We start from the raw sequence: 19,774 nt of genomic DNA, 5'->3' as shown, positions 1-19,774 counted from the left end.
TATACAGTCATTCTTTCTGCTTACCAGAGGAAGCTCTTTCTATAAAGATCAGGTGAATTTCTGTCTCTGTCCTATTTTTACAGCACTCCATCTGACACAGCTGGGGAATTTGATCCTCAAAAGTGCTGAACGCCTGATGAATGCAGAAAGATAGATTAGTGCTTGGCACTTCCAGCTGGGCAGGGAGGGGGAGACGAAGCCATGTTTTAAAATACAGCCTCAATCTATTCTCCATCAGTGCAAAGAATGCCCCGTTCACATGTTCGGAGGGTGCGTAGGGTTGGATAACCTTGGTCTGCGCATCATGTTTCAAGCCTGAAGATGTGTCAGATTCTAGGGACCAAATTTGAACATCTATCTTCTGCAAAGAGGTTTTTTTTAGCTATCTGGAACTGGGCACTCAAAACCTTGTTATTCAGCAGATATGTTCAGAATTTCCAGCATTCTGACAGACATTGCATTGACTTGTGCCAAGACCCTTGGAAACCAGGGGATGTTTTTTCAAAACTATTTAGATACTTAATGGCATAGATAGGTGTCTAGAAGGATTTTCCAAAGTAGCTTAAGAGACAGTTCAGTCCCCAAAATCACAGATAATAATTCAGTTGGTGTCCAATTCGCAGAGTATCTTCTCCACATGCAAGCACTGACCTCCAGACATTTTCCAACATCCTTTAGCACAATTAAGATCTGTAGAAAAAGAATAACTATGCAACTCAAGGACTTTGGTGCCTCGGGGAATACCCAGAGTACCCTGCCTTCGGCTTGTCTTTGCCTGTGGCTTCCTGATGATAGAACTGGTGATAAAAAACAGTGCAGAAATCAAATTATGCACTGAACAGAGGACAGAGTGGGCTTGCCCTTTAGGTCTCTAAAGGTAAATCCAATACAGAGATTCTCATCCAGCATTGCAGCCAACTGCATACCTGAAATCTGTTGAAACATAGGCAGGAGAGTCAGAGAGGAAAATGAACGATATTGTTAAAAGTCTGGATGAAACAATTTATGACAACAAAAATAAAGAATGGATTATGTCTAAATGGTTGTGGGGGAGGCTGGCATGACAGTTGTTTTGCAAACATTCTCCAATCAGAAACAGTGAGGATGCAGACTAGGTATTTAAGGATTCCCAAGGCCTGAATTTATGGAAAGAAGTTCAGTGACACTACAATAACCTCCAGAGGGGAAGGGGAAAACCTAGTTTAATATGAAATCTTTCAAAATGCACCAGAAGAAGTAACACAGTCAGCATTTTGGCTGTGACCTGGGATTTGAGTGGGGGAGGTATGAGGAGCGTATGAGACAATCTGATAAATACTTCCCGGATGTAAATTCTCTGAGTTCAGGTTTTCAGAAAATAACAAAACTCTAACTTGGAAGGTCTTTCTTTGGCTTTTGCTTGGGAATTTGAAACACTGCTTAACTAGACAAGGGAAAAATCAAGCCTGTGAAAAGGCTGATAAAAAGATACAGTTGTGCCTTTGGTGAAGTTGTCATCATAATTTCTCAGGAAATGTAGACTATTTTGATCCCAGAATATATTTACCTAAATTACAAGGAATAACAGGAGAGAAAGGCCCCATCAACCTCCTCCTTGTTATTCTGCATTCAGAGCTACTAGGCTGTGCTGTAGCATCAGCTGTACACTTGCACAGACTGCTGGTCCCTCCAGGCGATGCTTTACGCACTTTGCCTGGGGCCGTAGGGACTGCTGGTCACTTTGGCCTACCTAGAGGAAGAATACAACATAAACATCAGCTTTCATGTTCATATTTTAGACATGAGCATCAGGCAACCTGAAATTGTATAAAATCCAACGTGAAACAGAAAGGTAAGACTTCTGGCTCAGGGAAGTCCCTCAGTCACAGATGGCTGGAGGTGGGAGGCCAGACCAGATCACTGCATGCTTTCACTTTTTACCTAGATGTCCACCAGCAGCTTCTGCCAGAGACAGAGGATTGGGCAAGATGGACCTCTGCTCTAACCCAGTCCATGTATTCCTATACTGATATGTGCAAGTTGGTATTTTTGGCAAAATTCCTCAGCTCAATGGAGAAATTCACTGTTTTAAAAGAGAACAAATAAGCTGCAGCATGCAATGTATATTACAATTTTGCATTTTCTTGCATAATGGTGAATAAACCAAATTATATAAATGGCTAATAAATGACTACTAGATCTGTGGCCTTGTTACCACTGATAGCAGCCCCTGTCCTTCACTCTGTGAAAGTCCATGTCAGGCTCCAGCCCTGCTCCCTGACCTGAACATGGCCTGTTTGATCAGATGACCATGGCCAGCTGCTTTAACTTCTTTGTCTTTGCAGCACTCTCTCTCTCTAGATGGCAATGCTTTAATGGCACATTTCTTTCATAATTTTCTCTTTTTCTTTTTAAGAGTATAGTAAAGTTATGCATCAGCCTGCTCCCACACCCCTCACCTTCTGTTTGAGAAGGCAGAAGTCCAGCTGAGCAGGCATCCTGAGTTATTAAAACATAGCATCATTTGCCTGGTGAGGCTGGTCTGATCCATGGCTGCCCCAGTGACCGGTATTTGATTCCTGCCTCCGCTACCCTCTTCTTAAACGATTCTGGGCAAGGCACTTTCTCTGCCTGGCACTTGTCCTTTGACATGGCTTGTACAACTAAAACCCACTTGTGATCATGAAGGATCTAAGTCGTCCATGCACATAAACATACCCAGCTATATAAGCTGCCCAAGCCCCGTGTTGTGTTCATTTACATATATTTCTGGGAAGGGTCCTGGCTGGAGTTTTAAACGGAGTTGACTGGTTGGGCTGTGAACACACACAGAGGTCAGTGGAGGGAGAGCAAATATCATCAGCGGCTTCTAAGATCTACCCCTTACCTAAAGCCTACAACATCCAGAGAGACATGGAGCACTGCCTTACCTTCACTGTCTTAAAAGACAAGAACTGTGATCCCCCTTAGTTCCGTTTATTTAAAAAAAAAAAATAAAAAAAAGATTTTGCAGTTTCAGGAGAGCCGTGCCCCTCCGTGCTATACATTAGCACTTTTGTCAGTACTTCCCTCCCTCGTATGTTATTTCCTTCAGATTTCCTCTCTCCCCCCGATGAATACCACCTGCTCCCGCACTTTATTACTCTTCACACTTCTCGGCGTCCTCCATTACTTCACCCCCGGGGCCGCCGGCTTTCCGCTCCCACAGCCCGCCGCGGCCGCATCGCCGCCCGGCCCAGCCCCACCGACCGCGGCTGCCGGCCGCCCCGGCCCCGCGCCCCCGCCCCCGCCCCCGCGGCGCAGGCGGCCCTTGGGCGCCCCCTGGGGGCGGTGCGCCGCGCTGCAAGCGGCGGGGCGCCCCCCGGGCCCTCCCACCTCGCCCGAGGCGAGCGGGGCCGGGCCGAGCCGAGCCGAGCGCGGCCGAGCGGAGTGGCACCATGCTGGGCATGATCAAGAACTCCCTACTGAGCACCGTGGAGGCATGGCCCTACCGGGTGCTGAGCAAGGGGGAGAAGGTAGGTGGCGGGGCGGGCGGCCGGCTGTTTCTGCGCCGGCCGGGCCGGGTAAGGCGCTGCGAGGGGGAGCGGATGTTCCCGGGCAGCGCTTTCCTCCCAGCCCGTCCGGGCAGCTGGCAGCTTCTCTATCCTCATCCCCTTCCCCAGGAGCAGCTCAGCTACGAGGAGAGGGCGTGCGAGGGCGGGCGGTTTGCAGCGGTGGAGGTGGCGGGGAAGCCGTTCGACGAAGCCTCGAAGGAAGGGGTGCTCAAGCTCCTCAAGTACGTCGGAGGAACCAACGACAAGGGTGAGAGCTGCTCCCCGCCCTGCGGGCCTTGGCGGATGTTTGTGGTCGACCGCTGCTAGCAGAGGCTTGGTGAAAGCCGGATGGATGGAGGCGACGGCACCGCGGGCCCGCCTGGCTTGCGGCTCCTGGCACCGGGGGTCTGTGATGGGATGGCCTCTCGCTGGGTAAAACAAACTTGCCACAGGTCAAAGCATGCCCAGCCAACTCATGCTATGAGCCCACTCCTAACCCATCTCTGTTTCGGGGTAAAAATCTCAAAAGTGATTCGTTTAAGCAGGAATGAGTTCCCTTGCAGCTGGGACAGTGTGAGGGTAATCACACGTATGTCTGTCACAGCTCCCTGGGTGAGCGGTAGCTGATGAAAGCCAGGGTATCTGGGGCACTTCGGTTCTGTGATATGCCCTTGTAGGCAGTGAAATAACTTTTATGACCTTGATATTTTATCATATACGCTGGCTATTTTTATTCATGGAAAGATAATGAACAATGAGCTTGTTTTTTAATGGTACTTCGTAATGTTTTATAACGGTGCTTCTAGGTGATTGCTTCTAATTCTCAATTTGCTAAAGTATGTGCATTGGTAATCATCCGTGGCAGGAGGAGAAGACGACAGAGTGGTTCTGAGGCATATACATTTGCTTTCACATCTTTCTCAGGCAACTGGTAGAGGGACTTGTATAGTTTGTATGGGCATAGGAGCTGGATGCAGAGGGAAATGGCATTTACAGCAGCATGTTTTGGAAAGGTGATGATCGCTGTTGCTGTGGGAGAAAGGGTGCCTTCTATAATGTGTGCCACAGAGACAGGTATGGTGTCAGAGCAAAATAAATGAGGAAGATGGATTGATCTCAACTGGTTGTGTGGCAACCTGATCCTGAGGGTTGGAGCTTCCCTACTACTGAAAGAACAAGAGGGAAGAAAAATGTTCCTTAGTGCCATGTGGTACATCTAGGCAGTAATGAGCAGAAAAGAAGCATGCTGTTCCTGGAGTGGTGGACAGCATGGACAGTCCTGCTGAAAGCCAGAGCAGCTCTGAGTTTTGGGGCACTGGAACTTGTAGGATGTCTGGAAGCATTTGGAAGGGTTTAGGAGAAAGCTCCTGTCACGCAGTATTGGCTACGGGCTCACCACTAGGTGCAGATGATAACAATTTAAATACTGATGTAGATTTACATGTACCACTGACCTGCCCCGGAACTGTAGACCCTGTTGTATTAGAGGTGGTTTGTCAGAAAAACAGAATGTCTCAGTGGCATGAGCTATATGGTTAAGAGCCACAGAAACAGGACCATTAATAAAAAGCCATCCAGAGGTCACCTGGGGCCCTTATCTCCCAGGATCCTTGTGCAGTCAGTGGAGAGAGAAGTTTGGCCCAAGCAGAAGCCTATTGTGGCTGTTCTGCATGCCCCAGAGGACCCCACTCTTGACTGACTATACAAGGAGTTCAGTGTGAGGAGTTTTCCTAAACTAAAATTAGCTTTTGTGAATCTCCTGGTAATTCTGTGAGTTCCCAAGAACCTAGACTTCTTTAGTAATGTCTGTGTGTCTCTTTCAGGGGTTGGAATGGGCATGACTGCTCCTGTCTCCATCACTGCTTTTCCTGCTGAAGATGGCTCCCTCCAGCAGAAAGTGAAGGTCTTTCTGCGGATCCCAAGCCAGTTTCAAGCCAACCCTCCTTGTCCTAGCGACGAAAGCATTAAGATTGAAGAGAGACAGGGGATGACCATTTATTCCACGTAAGGAATGCATGCTGGGATTTCCATTCCCAAGTGCTGAGATCTCTAGCGTGCTCTGAAGAGCAGTGTTGGTTTTACCAGGTGACTTGCTGGATAATGGGTGCATGTGGTAGAAGGAGATGGAGGGGTCTTTCTAGACTGAAGGCAGGTGTTTTATGGCATTTCTTATCATCGGTCATGCTGCACCCATTTAGAATATGGATTTTTTTTTTCACTGGGAAAACAAGCGCAAAGGTTAGCCCTGAAAGCCTTTTCATTTCACCTGGGGAGGTGAAGAGCAGGGAAGGGTGAATATGAAGGTACTGAGTCATTCCTAATCTCTGAAAACTATTGTTTTCCCCACTTCCTGGGATCAAGATGGTTCTTGGTCATCAAGCATGTCCTTTGGTGTGGTTCGCATCAAACTACAGGTGTCAGCTGAAGCCTCACTTAGATGGACTCATGGCAGAGTCCAACATGGAAACAAGCAGCCATTGCATTGCTTCAAATAGGTTTTGAATGTCTTCAGCTCTTGACTGACATGCTGGGCTCAAAGTGGCATCACAATAGCAATAAGCTCTTCACCTTGTATTTAACCCCTTGGATGCCTCCTTGCTTGAACTATTTTGGCTGACTTTTAAACTGTCTGGCTCCTCCCTTGCTGACTGCTGCCTGACCTTTGCTGTGGGCGTGGGCCACTTCTGCAAGAACAGGCTGTTTTGTCTCAGACCTTGGCTCTGAGACAGGGTGGTGAGGTGCTGGCTGATGTTGAAACAGTTCCTGTTGGTGGGAGGTCAACATAAAACAGACCAATTCCAGCCCACCCCTTTTAAATAGTACTGTGGGCTCTAATTGCTAACATCTCTGTTCCCACCCCCCCTTTTCCTTGGACTCACTAGAGTTTGGCTTCCTTTCATGATCTGGCTTCCAGCAGATGGTTGTTCACACCACAGTGAACATGGTTGTTGACATGGTTGGTGTAAGCACTGCGCGCTGAGCAGACTTGGAGATAACCTTGTGCTCTAGGAAGCTGTTCCTCTGATACGGCGTTGATTCAAAGGGCTGGGCTATTCTGCTGACTGATATATATGGGTCTGTTTGGGGGGGTCTGTTTGGGGTCTGCCAATGGCTGTGTATGCACCCTGTCTGTGTAACCCTTTAGACTTAATCTATCACAAAGTGTGCTGGTTCACAAAGAACAGCGCCTGCACGAGTGCATGTTGGCAGGACCTGGATCAAAACGCGTGGCTAAATATATTGTGGCAATATATCGTTTTCCTTCTCTTTCTTTCTGTGCTCTGCCAGGACTGCTCAGCACCTCTCTCTCTGCTTGGTTTCTTTGCAGGCAGTTTGGTGGCTATGCCAAAGAGGTGGATTACGTGAACTATGCTGCCAAGCTGAAATCTGCTCTGGGGAATGAAGCTGCATACCACAAGGATTTCTACTTCTGCAATGGTTACGACCCCCCCATGAAGCCTTATGGGCGACGCAATGAGGTCTGGTTTGTGAAAGAGTGAGCATCTGGCTCCCAGTGCTGCTGGCTTGCACTGATAGCCTCCCCACACTATGTCCCTGTCCTCTTCAAAATAAACTAACAATTTGGCAGAGGCAGAAAACCATCCTTTTCTCCCTCCACACCTATGTCTTGGTCTTTTATGGACCAGCCATTTTAGAAGAACACTGCAGAGCCCTCTGACGATCCTGCTCCTTTGTTCCGGACGAAGTCCTCAACCACACAGACTCTCATGATCTCTCGGTGGCTTGGTTTTATCTCCCTCATGCTCCCAGAGTTCAGTGCTGAGACAGCCAAAGTACTTAATTAATAAGACTGGTGCCTGACAGGAGTCACGTCCAAGTGCTGGCAGGCTATTAGTCTCACCTGAGGCAGACGGGAACATGACGAAAGTGCATACAGGGACTTTTTCATCTTCTTGAGCTTGCTGCATCTGTAAAATGCTGCTTTTATCTGTGCCATTCCAAAACCAGTCTAAAGGGACACGGGTATTGCTACCAACATAGCGCAGTGAAAATAAGCATCCTTTACGTTGACTCATAGTGTGGAGGAGAGCAATGCTTCTGTCATCTGACTGAGAAATGTCATTTAGAGGAAGATCCAGGTTTCCGTTTGCAGCTATCCTCTGTTTGAGGTGAGACATTTTGGGGTGTGTTATGTCCTGATCTCAGCTAGCAGCTGGACAATGTGTTGTGGAGACCCCAAGATGATTTCCTCACCTTCCTGTTACTTGGGTGTAACATTTCTTTAAAACTAGCCTACACAATGGCCAACACTGAAATGTGTGTGGTCATCTAATTGAATTAGAAAAATACAGGCTGTGAAAAAAGCAGGTGCCTATTGTGATCTGAGGGTGCATTTGAAGAATGGTGAGCATCTAGTGGAACTACTGTGGGTGCAGATCTTTAAAAAAACTCTCTTCTTAAATGATGTTAGTTTCTGAAGGGCTACTCAGAGCAGCTCTCTTCTTTAAAGAAGGAGGAAGACCTGACTGTTCTTGGAAAGAGGGATTTATGTCAAATAATGTGTAGCCTTTCAGAAACCTTACATACAATAATAAGGGTGGGTCTTGTTTTAGGAAGACCAGCAATGTTTAACTGTTAGGCATCAAACCAGCATTTTAGCTGTCGGCTCTGCCAGGGAGGCAGCAGGATGCCTGCAGTGGGAACACGCTCCACACCATGCTACTTGTGGGTGCCTGTATAATTCGTTACCTCCACTAAAAGAGGTGTACTCCTCTGATGCTTAAGTGCCCCAAAGTTCAGGCACTTTCCAAAAGCCATTTTCCCCTGGAGCTGAAAGAGAGATTTGTCAGATGGCGTCCCGGGTTCTGGCCGGTTGAGCTGTTTCACATGTGCCTGCTTTCTGAGAACAAATCTCAGCAGGTTCTGATGTGCTTTCCTTTTCTCTCTTGCTGAGCCATAGAAGAGCTTTGGTGTGGACCTCATGAGAGAGTTTCAGTCACCTCTGTGCAAGAGCAGCTAGTCAGGATGGGTAAAAAGAGCAGATATCATTTGATTTAAAAAAAAAACAAGGGAAAAGCTATTGGCTGCAGCTAGTGATTGCAGTGCAGGGGAGGAGGAATCAAAAGGGAAATCAAGGCAGACAAAGAGTTAGGCTTTTGAAGGAGTTTTTTAAGGAACAAAGGCCCTTCTAAGGCCGTTCCTGAATCCAAAGGGACCTATTCATGTCCCAGATTATTTTTACCTTTGTGGGTGAGGAATGGAGGGGCACAGTGCTGCCTAGTTTATGCGTTCCTGGGTTCATTTTGGAATTTGTATGTAGACTGTGGATACAGTCCTTTCTGGCTACCGGTGGTGAATGTCCTGCAATGATCAAAATCCTGAAATTTCTCAAAATTTCTCCTGTGAAATCTCAGATGTTAGGAAGACCAATAATAAACCTGGTATGAACAGAGATGCACATCTCGGCAGCGTGGGGTTTTTTTCATGACATGCATACACTCTGAACAGAGAGCGAGAGCTTCTGACCCAACAGTGAGAGCAATCGCGTCTGTAGGCTCTGCCTGTGCAGCCCCGATACTGGCCTTTTGCATACAGTAGGCAGGGTACAGTTTCATAAACAGTGTTAACTGATATGAAAAGCTTATGCAAACAGAATTGCCTTTCCTGTATGTCATGGTTTAACCTGGCAGGCAGCTAAACACCACACAGCCGTTCGCTCACTCCCCCCTGCAGTGGGAGGGAATTGCAAAAAAGGTAGACTCATGGGGTGAGTAAAGACGATTTAATAGGACAGAAAAGGAAGGGAAAATAATAATAATAATGATAATATACAAAACAAGCGGTGCGCAATGCAGTTGGTCACTACCCGCTGACCAATGCCCAGCCAGTTCCTGAGCAGTGGCCCCGCCGTCCCAGCTGACCTCTCCAGTTTTTGTTCAGCATGATGTCATATGGTATGGAATAGCCCTTTGGCCAGTTTGGGTCAGCTGTCCTGGCTGTGCCCCCTCCCAGCTTCTTGTGCACCTCCAGCCTCCTCGGTGGCAGGCAGTATGAGAAGCTGAAAAGTCCTTGACTTAGTGTAAGCACTGCTGAGTAACAACTAAAACATCAGTGTGTTATCAACATTATTCTCATCCTAAATCCAAAACACAGCACTGTACCAGCTACTAGGAAGAAAATTAACTCTATCCCAGCCAAAACCAGGACACTGTACAAGCAAAGATGCCTGTGTTCTGTCTGCATTTTCTAGAGTTTTTAAATAAATAAAAAAATGATAATATTGTGAGTTACAATTTTTGTGCTGATCATTGACTTTGCGAGCTCAGTGGGAGTTGTTGATTTGAAAGACTTTAGGTTGCCAGTTTATCTTTCTGTTTGGGGTACTAATCATGTCGCAGCGTCTATGAATAGTCATAATGCTTTTTCCAATAAATTGCTATTTTAGGTATCCTGGTGTGGCCCTGCATTATCTGACTGTGCAAGATGGGAGCTGATGGAGTAATCTCCTTCTTCATTGGTCCCAGCCACTGAGAGTCTTTGACTGATGTATTTGTGTTAATGTAGAAACTAGGGGGCCTGCTTACCTGAGGAAAATTGTGTGTTCACTTGTGTGTTCCTGTGGGTGGGGTTCTCGGACAGTGTTCAGGCAAATATTCATGACTGATTTTCAACACAACCTACTATCTGGAGATGTTAGACATATTGTCACATTGAGGTCCATCTAGCTCAGTGCCCTGCTGCCAGTGATGGATAGTAGTGGACACCTGAGACAGATTACAGGATCAGTGCAACTGCGGGCTGATACCTCCTCTACATATTCCCCCGTCTTCAGTACAGTGTGGCTCACGGATATTTGTTATTGTTCTTGGTAGACCCTGATAGACTTTATCCCATGCATTTGTCCGGTTGCTTTTTAGACTAGGTAAGTTTACTATCCGCGGCATCCTTTTGTCCTATGGCAAGGAGTTCCTTGCGTGTGGAAGGGCAGAAATACTCTTTGGCTGAGGTTTTCCAGCAGCTTGTCTCTCTGCTCCAGCGGCAGTTGGGTCAGCCAGCTTTTTGATACGCCTCTGTCACTGCGGGTGCATGTTTGTTTGGACAGCCAGACTCGCCGTTGACATTAGAGGGATTCCAGCAACCTCTTTGTGCTAAGGCCAGGAGTCAAGAGGTGCACTCTGGATTTTGACCCGAGGCCAGCACGGTCACAGCTGCTCCGTTACATGCAATTGACTCCTGAACTGATGTTAGAAAAAAAAGCTTTTTCTCTTTCCCCTTCAGTATTTGTTCTCTGAGGAATACTAGTGCAGCAGATTGCCTAGAGACCTCCTTGCTTCTCTTCTGTGCCTGTGCAGTGCCCTTTTCTGTCTCCAGCAAACGCTGAAACTGGGACATTTCGGTGCTTTTCTGATGTTCGACAGTGAGTCATGATATCAACTGTTGTGTGTGGATTTAAGAAGACCGTGCAGGGGAAACTGGAAGAAGGACGTTTCTTCTTGCTTAGGCCCGTTGGTGCTGTCGGCAGCTGCCTTGCTGGGTTGTTGGGGTGTGCTGGGTGTGCACAGCGAAGGCTGTGTTGCTGCCCTCTCCCATCGCCCCGCTTCGTGGGGAAGAGGAGCACCTCCATGGCTGCCTGCGCTGCCTGCTGGGTCGGACGGGCTTAGCGGGGTAATGGCCTTGGGAATTATCTCTGCCTGCCAGAGACAGGAGTGGCCTTGCTGCTAATCAGCAGCTGGGCAGGTCCCTCCCAGCACGGTGCGGAGCAGCGGTGTGACAGCGATAGGGATGGCCACAGGAAGGGCCACATTTAAACAGAGCCAAATTCAAAAGCATAATCTTGACGGAAATTATACACATGCCGTGTAGATTTAGCTGTACTGGATGTACCAGCTTCCTAAGCTGCCCCACTTGTTAGTAACATAACCTGTGAGAGTTTTCATGCTGGCCTCAACAGTGGCAAACCATATATATTTATATATATGTACATGTGTACCTGTATAAATATGTGTATATGTATGTGTACGTGTAGATGTACATGTGTATGTATATATGTAGGGTACATGTAGGGGCCTCCAGACCCCCCGCTTTGATCTATTGGTTGGCTTCTGCTGTCACTGAATAACTTGCTAATGCAAACACAGCCACAGGGCAAACATTTGCAGACCGAGGTTTTAAGTCTGCTAGAATGAGAGCTTTGTTAGCTTCGGAAAGAAATACTTTCTTTTGTAGACACATGCCTAAATATATCTAACACTGCATTAAGAAGACGACAGCCTTTATAAAAGAGCTAATTGGTTAAGTTGTGCGTATAAATCTGGCCAGACTTACAATACTCTAGTCACTTTGAGGAGATGGGTGATTTATGGTGAATGGGGAAGTAACATCATTATTTCCCCATTTTCATCAGTCACCATGGCAAAGGGTGCGTGAGCAGCTATTGTGCTTGTGGTAGCAAGTTTTCGGCTTTGCAAAGCTGCCCAAAGGCAATGGGACAGGGAAAGAAGATGGTGGCTCCTAGCTCACATCGTCCCTCCTGCTGTAATTACAGTAATACCTCTTTTAAAATAGCACTCTGAGCACTGACTCTCTTTCTTCTGTAACAGCATTTCAGCCACACTGAGCTAAAAAAGAAATGCATCTCTTTTAACGGGACCATAAGTAGCTTTGGATGTATAACGCTTCTATAAAACTGCTTGGCAACATGATTTATTGGAGCAGGATCAGTGGTAAAAGTGACTTCTCTGACAGTAATGGATGAAACGCTTCCAGTGTAGCTACTCCGTCTCTGCTTGGTGCCTATGCCAACAGCAGGCTGGTTTTGTCAGCTCATTCATAATCTCTGCTTGGCTCTCAGCAGAATCTGTTGCACAAGACAGGTTTCATCCAGGGCGGATGCTTTTTTCCTAGTTCTCTGTGGGAGCTGCTGCAGAAGATGGGTCAGTGCAAATGCTGCTTGATTCCTAAGGTGCTGTCTGTCTAATTCCACATCCAGAGCTCACGGCTAGGTGAGAGTTGGGTGCATGCCGCTCCCCTACCCCTCACTGCTGCCCACCCCCCAGTTTCCGTGAGGAGAAACTTGGGTGAATGGAATGGAAGGAGCATTGCTGTTCTTAGACTGAGTGTGAGGTCTGGCTGATCAGCAGCCCAAGGTCCCGGGGCAGCCTCAAATGTATCTTCTCTGCAGTCCTGGTGAGCAGACTGGGTTGAGGAGCCTGAATTTTAGGTGCAGATTTTTCAAAAGTACAAATGGAAGTGAAAGATCCCAGAAACCACATCCTGAAAGATATCACTGGGGTTTAGGTGTTTCAATGTCTTTGAGAATCTGGAGTCTCATACTACGGATCAACTCACTGCCATGTACCAAGCACAGGATCAGGCCAGTGCCTCCTGTTTTACATCCCCTGCAGCCTGGCCTGCAGTGTGAACTTTCAAGTGCTATGGCCCTTCTCCCCCCACTGCTATCCCACAAGCTGATGCAGCTGGACATTGTAAGCTGTGAGCTTCTCACCAACCCTGCTTGCTTTGTGGGACCAAGAAGCAGCAGAGATGCTCTGGAGCTATGAGACCATTGAGGGGCAGCCAGTATGGAAAAGCAGTTCCTCAGCCATGCGCTGCAGCGCTCTGACCTGCGTCGTGACTTGAGTGACAGCGTGGTGGTGTTTGTGCAGTGTGACATTGGCAGCGTGACCTGACACTAGGGCTCCCTGTGGTGGGACAGTAGAGCCCACGCCTGTGCTATGTGGGCAGCCGCACCACCCACCCTGTCCATGCCCAGACTTGGAAGCTAAGTGGGTTTGGGTCTAAGTGAGGTGTGTGTTGGGGAAGTGTCTTCTTCAGCACATAATTCTATTATCCCAAGAGAAAACAGAGAAGCATTGCCATGGCAACTACTCTCCCTTGAGTATTTTTCCAGAGTTTTCCAATCTCATTAATTTTTCTTTTATATCCCTAGTGTTTAATTTAAGGCCTTTCCTAATTGGAGTCCAAAGAAGCAATTGAAGCATCTTCTGCCATTAGACAAAAATTTCAGTCACCTTCCCACATGACTGAGGAAGTACAAGATCAACAGAATTGAATGTTGCTGTGAATAAGAGAGGAGAGCATCTGAAATGCTCAGACAAATTAAACAAATGAAACCTTTTACCCAAAGCAAAGCATTGAAATAAAAGGTAGTGTACAGCATGACAATTTTGGGCACACTTTCCTGCTGGCAGGTCTTTCTAGCTGTTTAATCACTTATTGCAGAGTTTCTCAATCCTCTTTATGACTCAGCTTCGCAAGGGAACATCTTTCCAAATCAACATGTTCTGGCTTTTTGAAATCTCTTTCATGAGCTGTAGTATTATTTAGCGAGAGTACTTTGAAGGGGTTTGTTACTGCAGTGGTGTTTATTTTGGGTAATTAAGTTAATGTAAAACCATGCCTCTCATTCTCCAATTCCTTGCTTCCACCTGCACGCCAGTACCCATGTGTGGGAAACCCAAGCTGAAGGGGGAGGAAAAATGCTGTGGAGATGTAGAAGGGAGAAGGTTGATGCCCTGGTTGTGCTGTCTCAGGGGAGGGTGGTGTGAGAGTGGGTCAGTTGGACATAGTGTTTTTGGTGCCCCATAACTCGTGCTGGCCCTTTGCCTGGGCCAGCAAAGGTGGGGGAGACGTTGGTGGGGAAGGGGAGACAGCCAAACCCCTTCCGATAAGGGTTTATGCTGTGATGGCTGCAGTACAGTTAAACATAGAAGACGAACCAGAGATGCCTCCCAGCTTCTCCAGCCCTGCCTTGAGCCAGACCCTGTCTCCTCCCTACACCAGGGCCCAGGGAACAAAGATCTCCGTGGAAATCCCAAGCACAACTCTGGTCTTGGTGTGTTGCCATGTGCTCTGCGCAAGACTTTGGTATACACCTTTGTGGAGAGCAGTGCTCTTTCTCTGAGGGCATTCTCAGCACCGCTTCCCAGGAGGGGCAAAATCCTGAGCCACGAGAGCAGCTGAGACTGCTCTGAGCACCCCTCCCTGCCCCAGGGAGGGGAAGAACAGAAACACTGATTTTATGAGATACTCTGTCTTGGAAACCTGGCCTAAAACACCCTCCAGTTGGAAACCTGCCCAGCCGATTTCAAAATGATGAAGGCAGCCCTGCAGGTTTTGGAGTGCTTGCTTGGTCTGAATGGGGAAACAGGGGCTGGAGCAAATAGAGCTGGAAAAAATGGGTACGGTTTCAGGCACACGAGGTGTCCAGGGGTGGTTTTGTTCCTCTCAGGTGTATTTGTTGGTCTGACTGTGTGCTGACCCCTATGTAGCTTCACGCCTTGCCTCTCCCATCTCCCTGGGCATGGCGGTGGCACTGCTCACCCTCGGGGCAGGCAGTGCCCTGTTCCACGCTTCGCTCCTCAGATGCAAGCTCCAGGCATGGTTGGTATCAGCTTTTTAATGGTTGCACAGGAGATCTCTCTGGATCCAGGAATGAAGGCCAGATCTTGAACTAGGGGAGTCGTTTGGCTGGAAACAGCTCTCCACAGAGCTGGTTTGTTAACAGGCGGCAGGAGTTCATTTATTTTACATTGCGATGGTGCTATTTCTGAACAAGAGAGAAAAATTAAAGTTTTTTCTGTAGCATATGATTTAGTTTTTGGCTTTAAAAAATTTGTTTATTTTGAATGGAAGCCCAGAATGCACAGAATGTAGCAAAAATTGCATAGATACAGACAGGGATTTTTCGTTTCACCTTTCAAATTACTCCCGCTCCTGATGCTAAGGCAGTAGCATTTGAAAAGGGTCTGGATGTTTTCCCTTTCCCTGGAAATAAATAGGTGAAAATAGGTGAAAATCCTGAACAAACACTGGAGGCAGCTGCTTCCAAATAACTCTACTGAAAGCAATAATATACGACCAGGCACACCAGGGAGATGAGGAGACTGTCCTGGGAACTGCCACTCAGCCAGAGAGTTTCCCGATGACTGCAGCTCCCTGTCCTGGGAGATGCAGCAAGGGGATGAATGGGAGCTCCCCAGACAGTCCTGATGTGAAGATAAACACAATTGTTTTCCAAAATGTTTCATCCCATAATCCACGAATCCATTTATCCTAAATAGCCAATGCACAGCCCACTGTTATGACAAACTCTTCTGGAACGAATCCAGTTCCAGAATTATGACAAGCTAAAAATGATGTCTATTCCCATGGCTATAGACAGAGAGCTGCTACTCAGCAACAAATGTACCACCAAGTGCCATAAAAATAGCCCCTTTGGAATTATGCAGTGTTTGGGAGTTGTCATTTCATAGGGGTAAAAATGGATCCATTTTGTGACAAAATATGCATAATATGTATTCACAGCTTTATAAATAGCATTTATAAAATTATGTGTATAATTTTATCTTAAATTGATGCTGAGCAAACAGACAAAACAATCAACAAGAACTTAGCACACAAGTTTTGTTCTGAGGAGAAATCTTGGTTGCTGGTAACACCTTAGATAACTGTAAGACTTTTGCCTTAGAAATGCAGATGTCAAAAGAGACCTTCCTCCCCTCTCCCCACCTTCCTTTCTTTCTTTAAGACATCTTTAGGGAAAAAAGTTGAAATTACTGCTGTCATGGCAAATGTGATGACTCTAAGCCAAAGAAGCAGCCCGGGCCAGAGTTGTCACCCTACACAAATCAATTCCACAGCTTTAGCTATTCTGTAGGAGAGAGGTTTCCAGATGCAGGGTTGTATATCACTTGAGGTCCCAGCTCTTGCAAGTGGAGTCACAAATGTGATGGAAATTCAGTTGCTGAAATGGGGCTCTGAGCCAGAACTGGGGTCAGTAGCTGGGACATAACTTGAATTGGCTCTTAAAGGAGCATTTGGGGACCATACTCTTTGGCTTCCTCTCTTGTCATTCTGCTTTCTTTCATCTCACTTGCCCTTGCAGCACTGATACAGAGACAAAGCATTTGTACTGGTGGATGAGGAAGATGAGGCCTCATTGGAGGCTCCTGGGCATCTTTCCTTTCTCACTTATTGTCTCTGCTGAAAGGGAGCAGATACAAATATAAAGGCTTTACTGCTGCCCTATCCCAGGCTTTCCTGTCTGCCCTCTCCCCTCTGGAGCCTGGCTGCAGGCTGGGGGTCCTTCTTATCTCTAAAGGTGCTCAGTCACATCCCATAGTGGCCAAAGCCCTAGGGAAGGGTAGGAGCTAGGGGTGGGGAAAGCGGTATCCAGGGAAAAAATATTGCAACATTGGCATGATAATGCAGCAGAACTCAGTGTGAGGCCTTATAGGAGAGGACAATGATGTAGTTTGAGAACAGAACTGGTTTTACTCACTCACACTCGCATATCTGTACTCATAAGCAGCTGGATGCTAGCATGCAAATGGTAGTTTGCTCTGGGTCAGATTGCCACCGCCATCATTGATAGTCCTGGTTGGGGACTACCCTCCAGAGGAGTGACCCGCAGCCCGCCGGGAAGCGCAAGGTGGAGAACTGGATGTGTGTGCTGGAGGATGCGACCCCCATACAACCTCATGCCTCAGAGCTGTGTTTGTGGAGTCTCAGGATATAGCGCATGAGCAGACACGGTTGTCCTGTCCGGACCAGAGGGCATGAGGCAGTTTAAAAGCAGGATTTAGCGACTCAGAGAGGAGAATAAAATAGGCTTCCCAGAATGGTGCAACAGCACAAGACAGCAACTTCACCAAAACTCTGAGATCATTTAAATTGTAATGCTTTTCCTTAGAAATCAGCATTTAAAAAAATCTTTTAATGAAAATATGACTTTTTTCAAAGAATAGTACATTTAAAAAAGAAGTTTTTTCATTTTTTCATATGATTTCACAAAAGTCAATAAATATTTTCTGGGGAAAATTATATCCCTGTTTACTGAATATACCATTTTACTGAAATTATCAAATGGTTTCCAGGACAACTTTCCAATAGCACTAGGGTTTACATTTCTACTTCTTGAGGGGTCAGGAAGGTCTTGGTCAGAGAAATGAAGGGATAGACAAAAATGTCAGAACTGTGCTTTGATGTTTTCCCACCTCTTGCTAAAGCAAGAAATATTGCCTGTTAATGTGATAAAAAAGAGTGAGGCTAGCAGGGGATTTATGCCCTCCTGGAGACATGGTGTGCTAGCTCTCCTTCAAGTTCTCTCATGCTATTTCCATGGCAACTCCATATAATGATAACTCCCACTGATTTTCTTCTTTTATCTGTTATTTTGGTCCCAGATAGTGATGGAGCTGAGGCATACATTTCTTTCACACCATTTGATGCCCATCGACAGCCAAAAGTAAATAATGTCCTCATTCTTCAGACCTTTAGGAAGCACAGTTAGTTCACAGTGCTTTCGGGAATTCACCTGCAGAGCTGGACAGAGCTGAGACAGGAAAATCAGTGCTACACATCCTCAGAGGAAGCTGCAAAGGATGAATGCTCACTGTCAGCACAAGGTGACAGGATTACATCCCACTCCTGCTTTTGTCCTCCCCTTGGCCAGGGCACCAGCTGGAGGCTAAGTAGGAGGCCATGGTGCAATGGAAGGATGGATGATTTGGGTGCAGGGAGCTGCGTCTCAGCTGTCCTGACCACAGAAACAGGAGGTCACTCTGCCTGACTGGAAAATACTCCCATCCCCCCTGCTGTCTGTTCATGATTGCATATCCGGTCCGGCTCACAAGACAAGGGACAGGAGCTTCTTCCAGGCGGAACTGCAGCCAGAGAAACCCTCGACCAAGTGCCTCTAGCCCATGACTTCCTCCCTCTTACGAAATCTCTACAGCAAGCTGCTGCTGGCTGATTTTATGTAGCAGAACTGGCAAGCATGCAGCTTGTTCTGGGAAACCTGTGCTTGCTTCATCTAGCTAATAGGACAGGACAGAACAAATCGTCAGGGCTGGGGGGGGAGAGTCCACAGAGAGCTTGAAGTCCAGCTGCCAGCATGGGCTATGATTCAGTCAGTGCCAGGGAGGACAGGACAGTCTGAAAGGGGAGGCCTGTCCCAAGCATCCCCTTACTTCATGCCATGAGAGCATCCAGGTGTTTTGGCTCTCCTCATTTCTTCCTACAGAGATTCCCATTTAAGCAAATGATCAGTGCCAGCTGCAAGGACATCCTCCTTCAGGAAGGGACCTTAAACCCTACTGACTTACACTTGATAGTAGTGGCCCTTCTGAGTGAGGCTGCAGATCAGAAGAGCTGTCCTACTCTGTTTTGTCCTATCTGTCCTGTAAGCCAGCTGTTGGTGAGAGCTTTGCTGGGTCTCAGGCTGTTTTAACAGATGGAGAGGCTAATTATGCAAGAAGTTATTCAGTTCTCTGCATGCAAAGAGATTTGCAAGGATGGGAGCATGTCAAGGATCAATGCCCCTCTGCTGTGACAGTGGTCAGAGCAACTGAATGGAGTGGTGGGGAAGATGGCACTGCACCTGCAGGGACCATGTCCCATGGCTGAAGTCACTTGGGATTTGTGTTGCCTGCTACTCTGGAAGGGTGAGCCAAGAGGGGGCACACAGTATCCCTGCCTGGCTCCCCACCACTCCACTGGGTCCCTCTTCCTTCCACCCTTACAAAGAGATGGGGATAATTTCAGGTCTGAGATCTTTCGCTGCTTAGCTTCACCACATCAACACCCAATGACAAGAGTTAATCCTAAGAAAAATGGAAAAGGAGCCAGAAACTCAGTGCTGTGACTAGCCCCTGCTCCCCGGTTAAACAATGTACTTGCTGGTTGGGACTGGTGTCTTTCTGTCCTGGTTTCAGCTGGGATAGAGTTAATTTTCTTCCTAGTAGCTGGTATAGTGCTGCATTTTGGATTTAGCATGAGAATAATGTTGATAGCACACTAACGTTTTAGTTGTTGCTAAATAATGTTTACACCAGTCAAGAACTTTTCAGCGTCCCATGCTCTGCCAGGTGCACAAGAAGCTGGGAGGGGGCACAGCCAGGACAGCTGACCCGAACTGGCCAGAGGGCTATTCCATACCATAGGACATCATGCTCAGTATATAAACTGGGGGGAGTTGGCTGGGGGCAGCGATCGCTGCTCAGGAACTGGCTGGGCATCAGTTGGCAGGTGGTGAGTGGTTGCATCACTTGTTTTTTTTGTTTTTCGCTGGGTTTTGTTCCTCTCTCTCTCATTATTTTTCCTTTTAATTACGATTTATTATTATTATCATTATTATCAATTATTATTTTATTTCAATTATTAAACTGTTCTTATCTCAGCCCACAAGTTTTCTTACTTGTGCTTTTCTGATTCTCTCCCCCATCCCACTGGGAGTGGGGAGGGTGAGCAAGTGGCTACGTGGAGCTTTGTTGCTGACT

At 47.1% G+C, this 19,774-nt stretch overlaps 1 protein-coding gene across 1 annotated transcript; it reads left to right on the top strand.

The window, feature by feature from the left end:
• Nucleotides 1-3,338: 3,338 nt before the first annotated feature.
• HEBP1 (heme binding protein 1) lies at nt 3,339-9,864 on the top strand. Its single transcript, XM_072867517.1, has 4 exons — nt 3,339-3,494; nt 3,642-3,780; nt 5,336-5,516; nt 6,841-9,864. The coding sequence occupies exons 1-4, from the start codon at nt 3,417-3,419 to the stop codon at nt 7,010-7,012; spliced, it is 570 nt and encodes a 189-aa protein (XP_072723618.1). The 5' UTR covers nt 3,339-3,416; the 3' UTR covers nt 7,013-9,864.
• The last annotated feature ends 9,910 nt before the right edge of the window (nt 9,865-19,774 follow it).

This window comes from Ciconia boyciana, chromosome 1 (genome assembly GCF_034638445.1).
Source record: "Ciconia boyciana chromosome 1, ASM3463844v1, whole genome shotgun sequence".
In the NCBI taxonomy this organism is placed as follows: Eukaryota; Metazoa; Chordata; class Aves; order Ciconiiformes; family Ciconiidae; genus Ciconia; species Ciconia boyciana.
This window is presented reverse-complemented; position numbering and strand designations above follow the sequence as displayed.

Excerpts from the sequence above, each read along its gene's own strand:
- HEBP1 (XM_072867517.1), top strand. The coding sequence starts at position 3,417 with ATGCTGGGCATGATCAAGAACTCCCTACTGAGCACCGTGGAGGCATGG. Across the intron at positions 3,781-5,335 it reads CGGAGGAACCAACGACAAGG|GGGTTGGAATGGGCATGACT; the intron begins GTGAGAGCTGCT and ends TGTCTCTTTCAG. Across the intron at positions 5,517-6,840 it reads GGGATGACCATTTATTCCAC|GCAGTTTGGTGGCTATGCCA; the intron begins GTAAGGAATGCA and ends GTTTCTTTGCAG.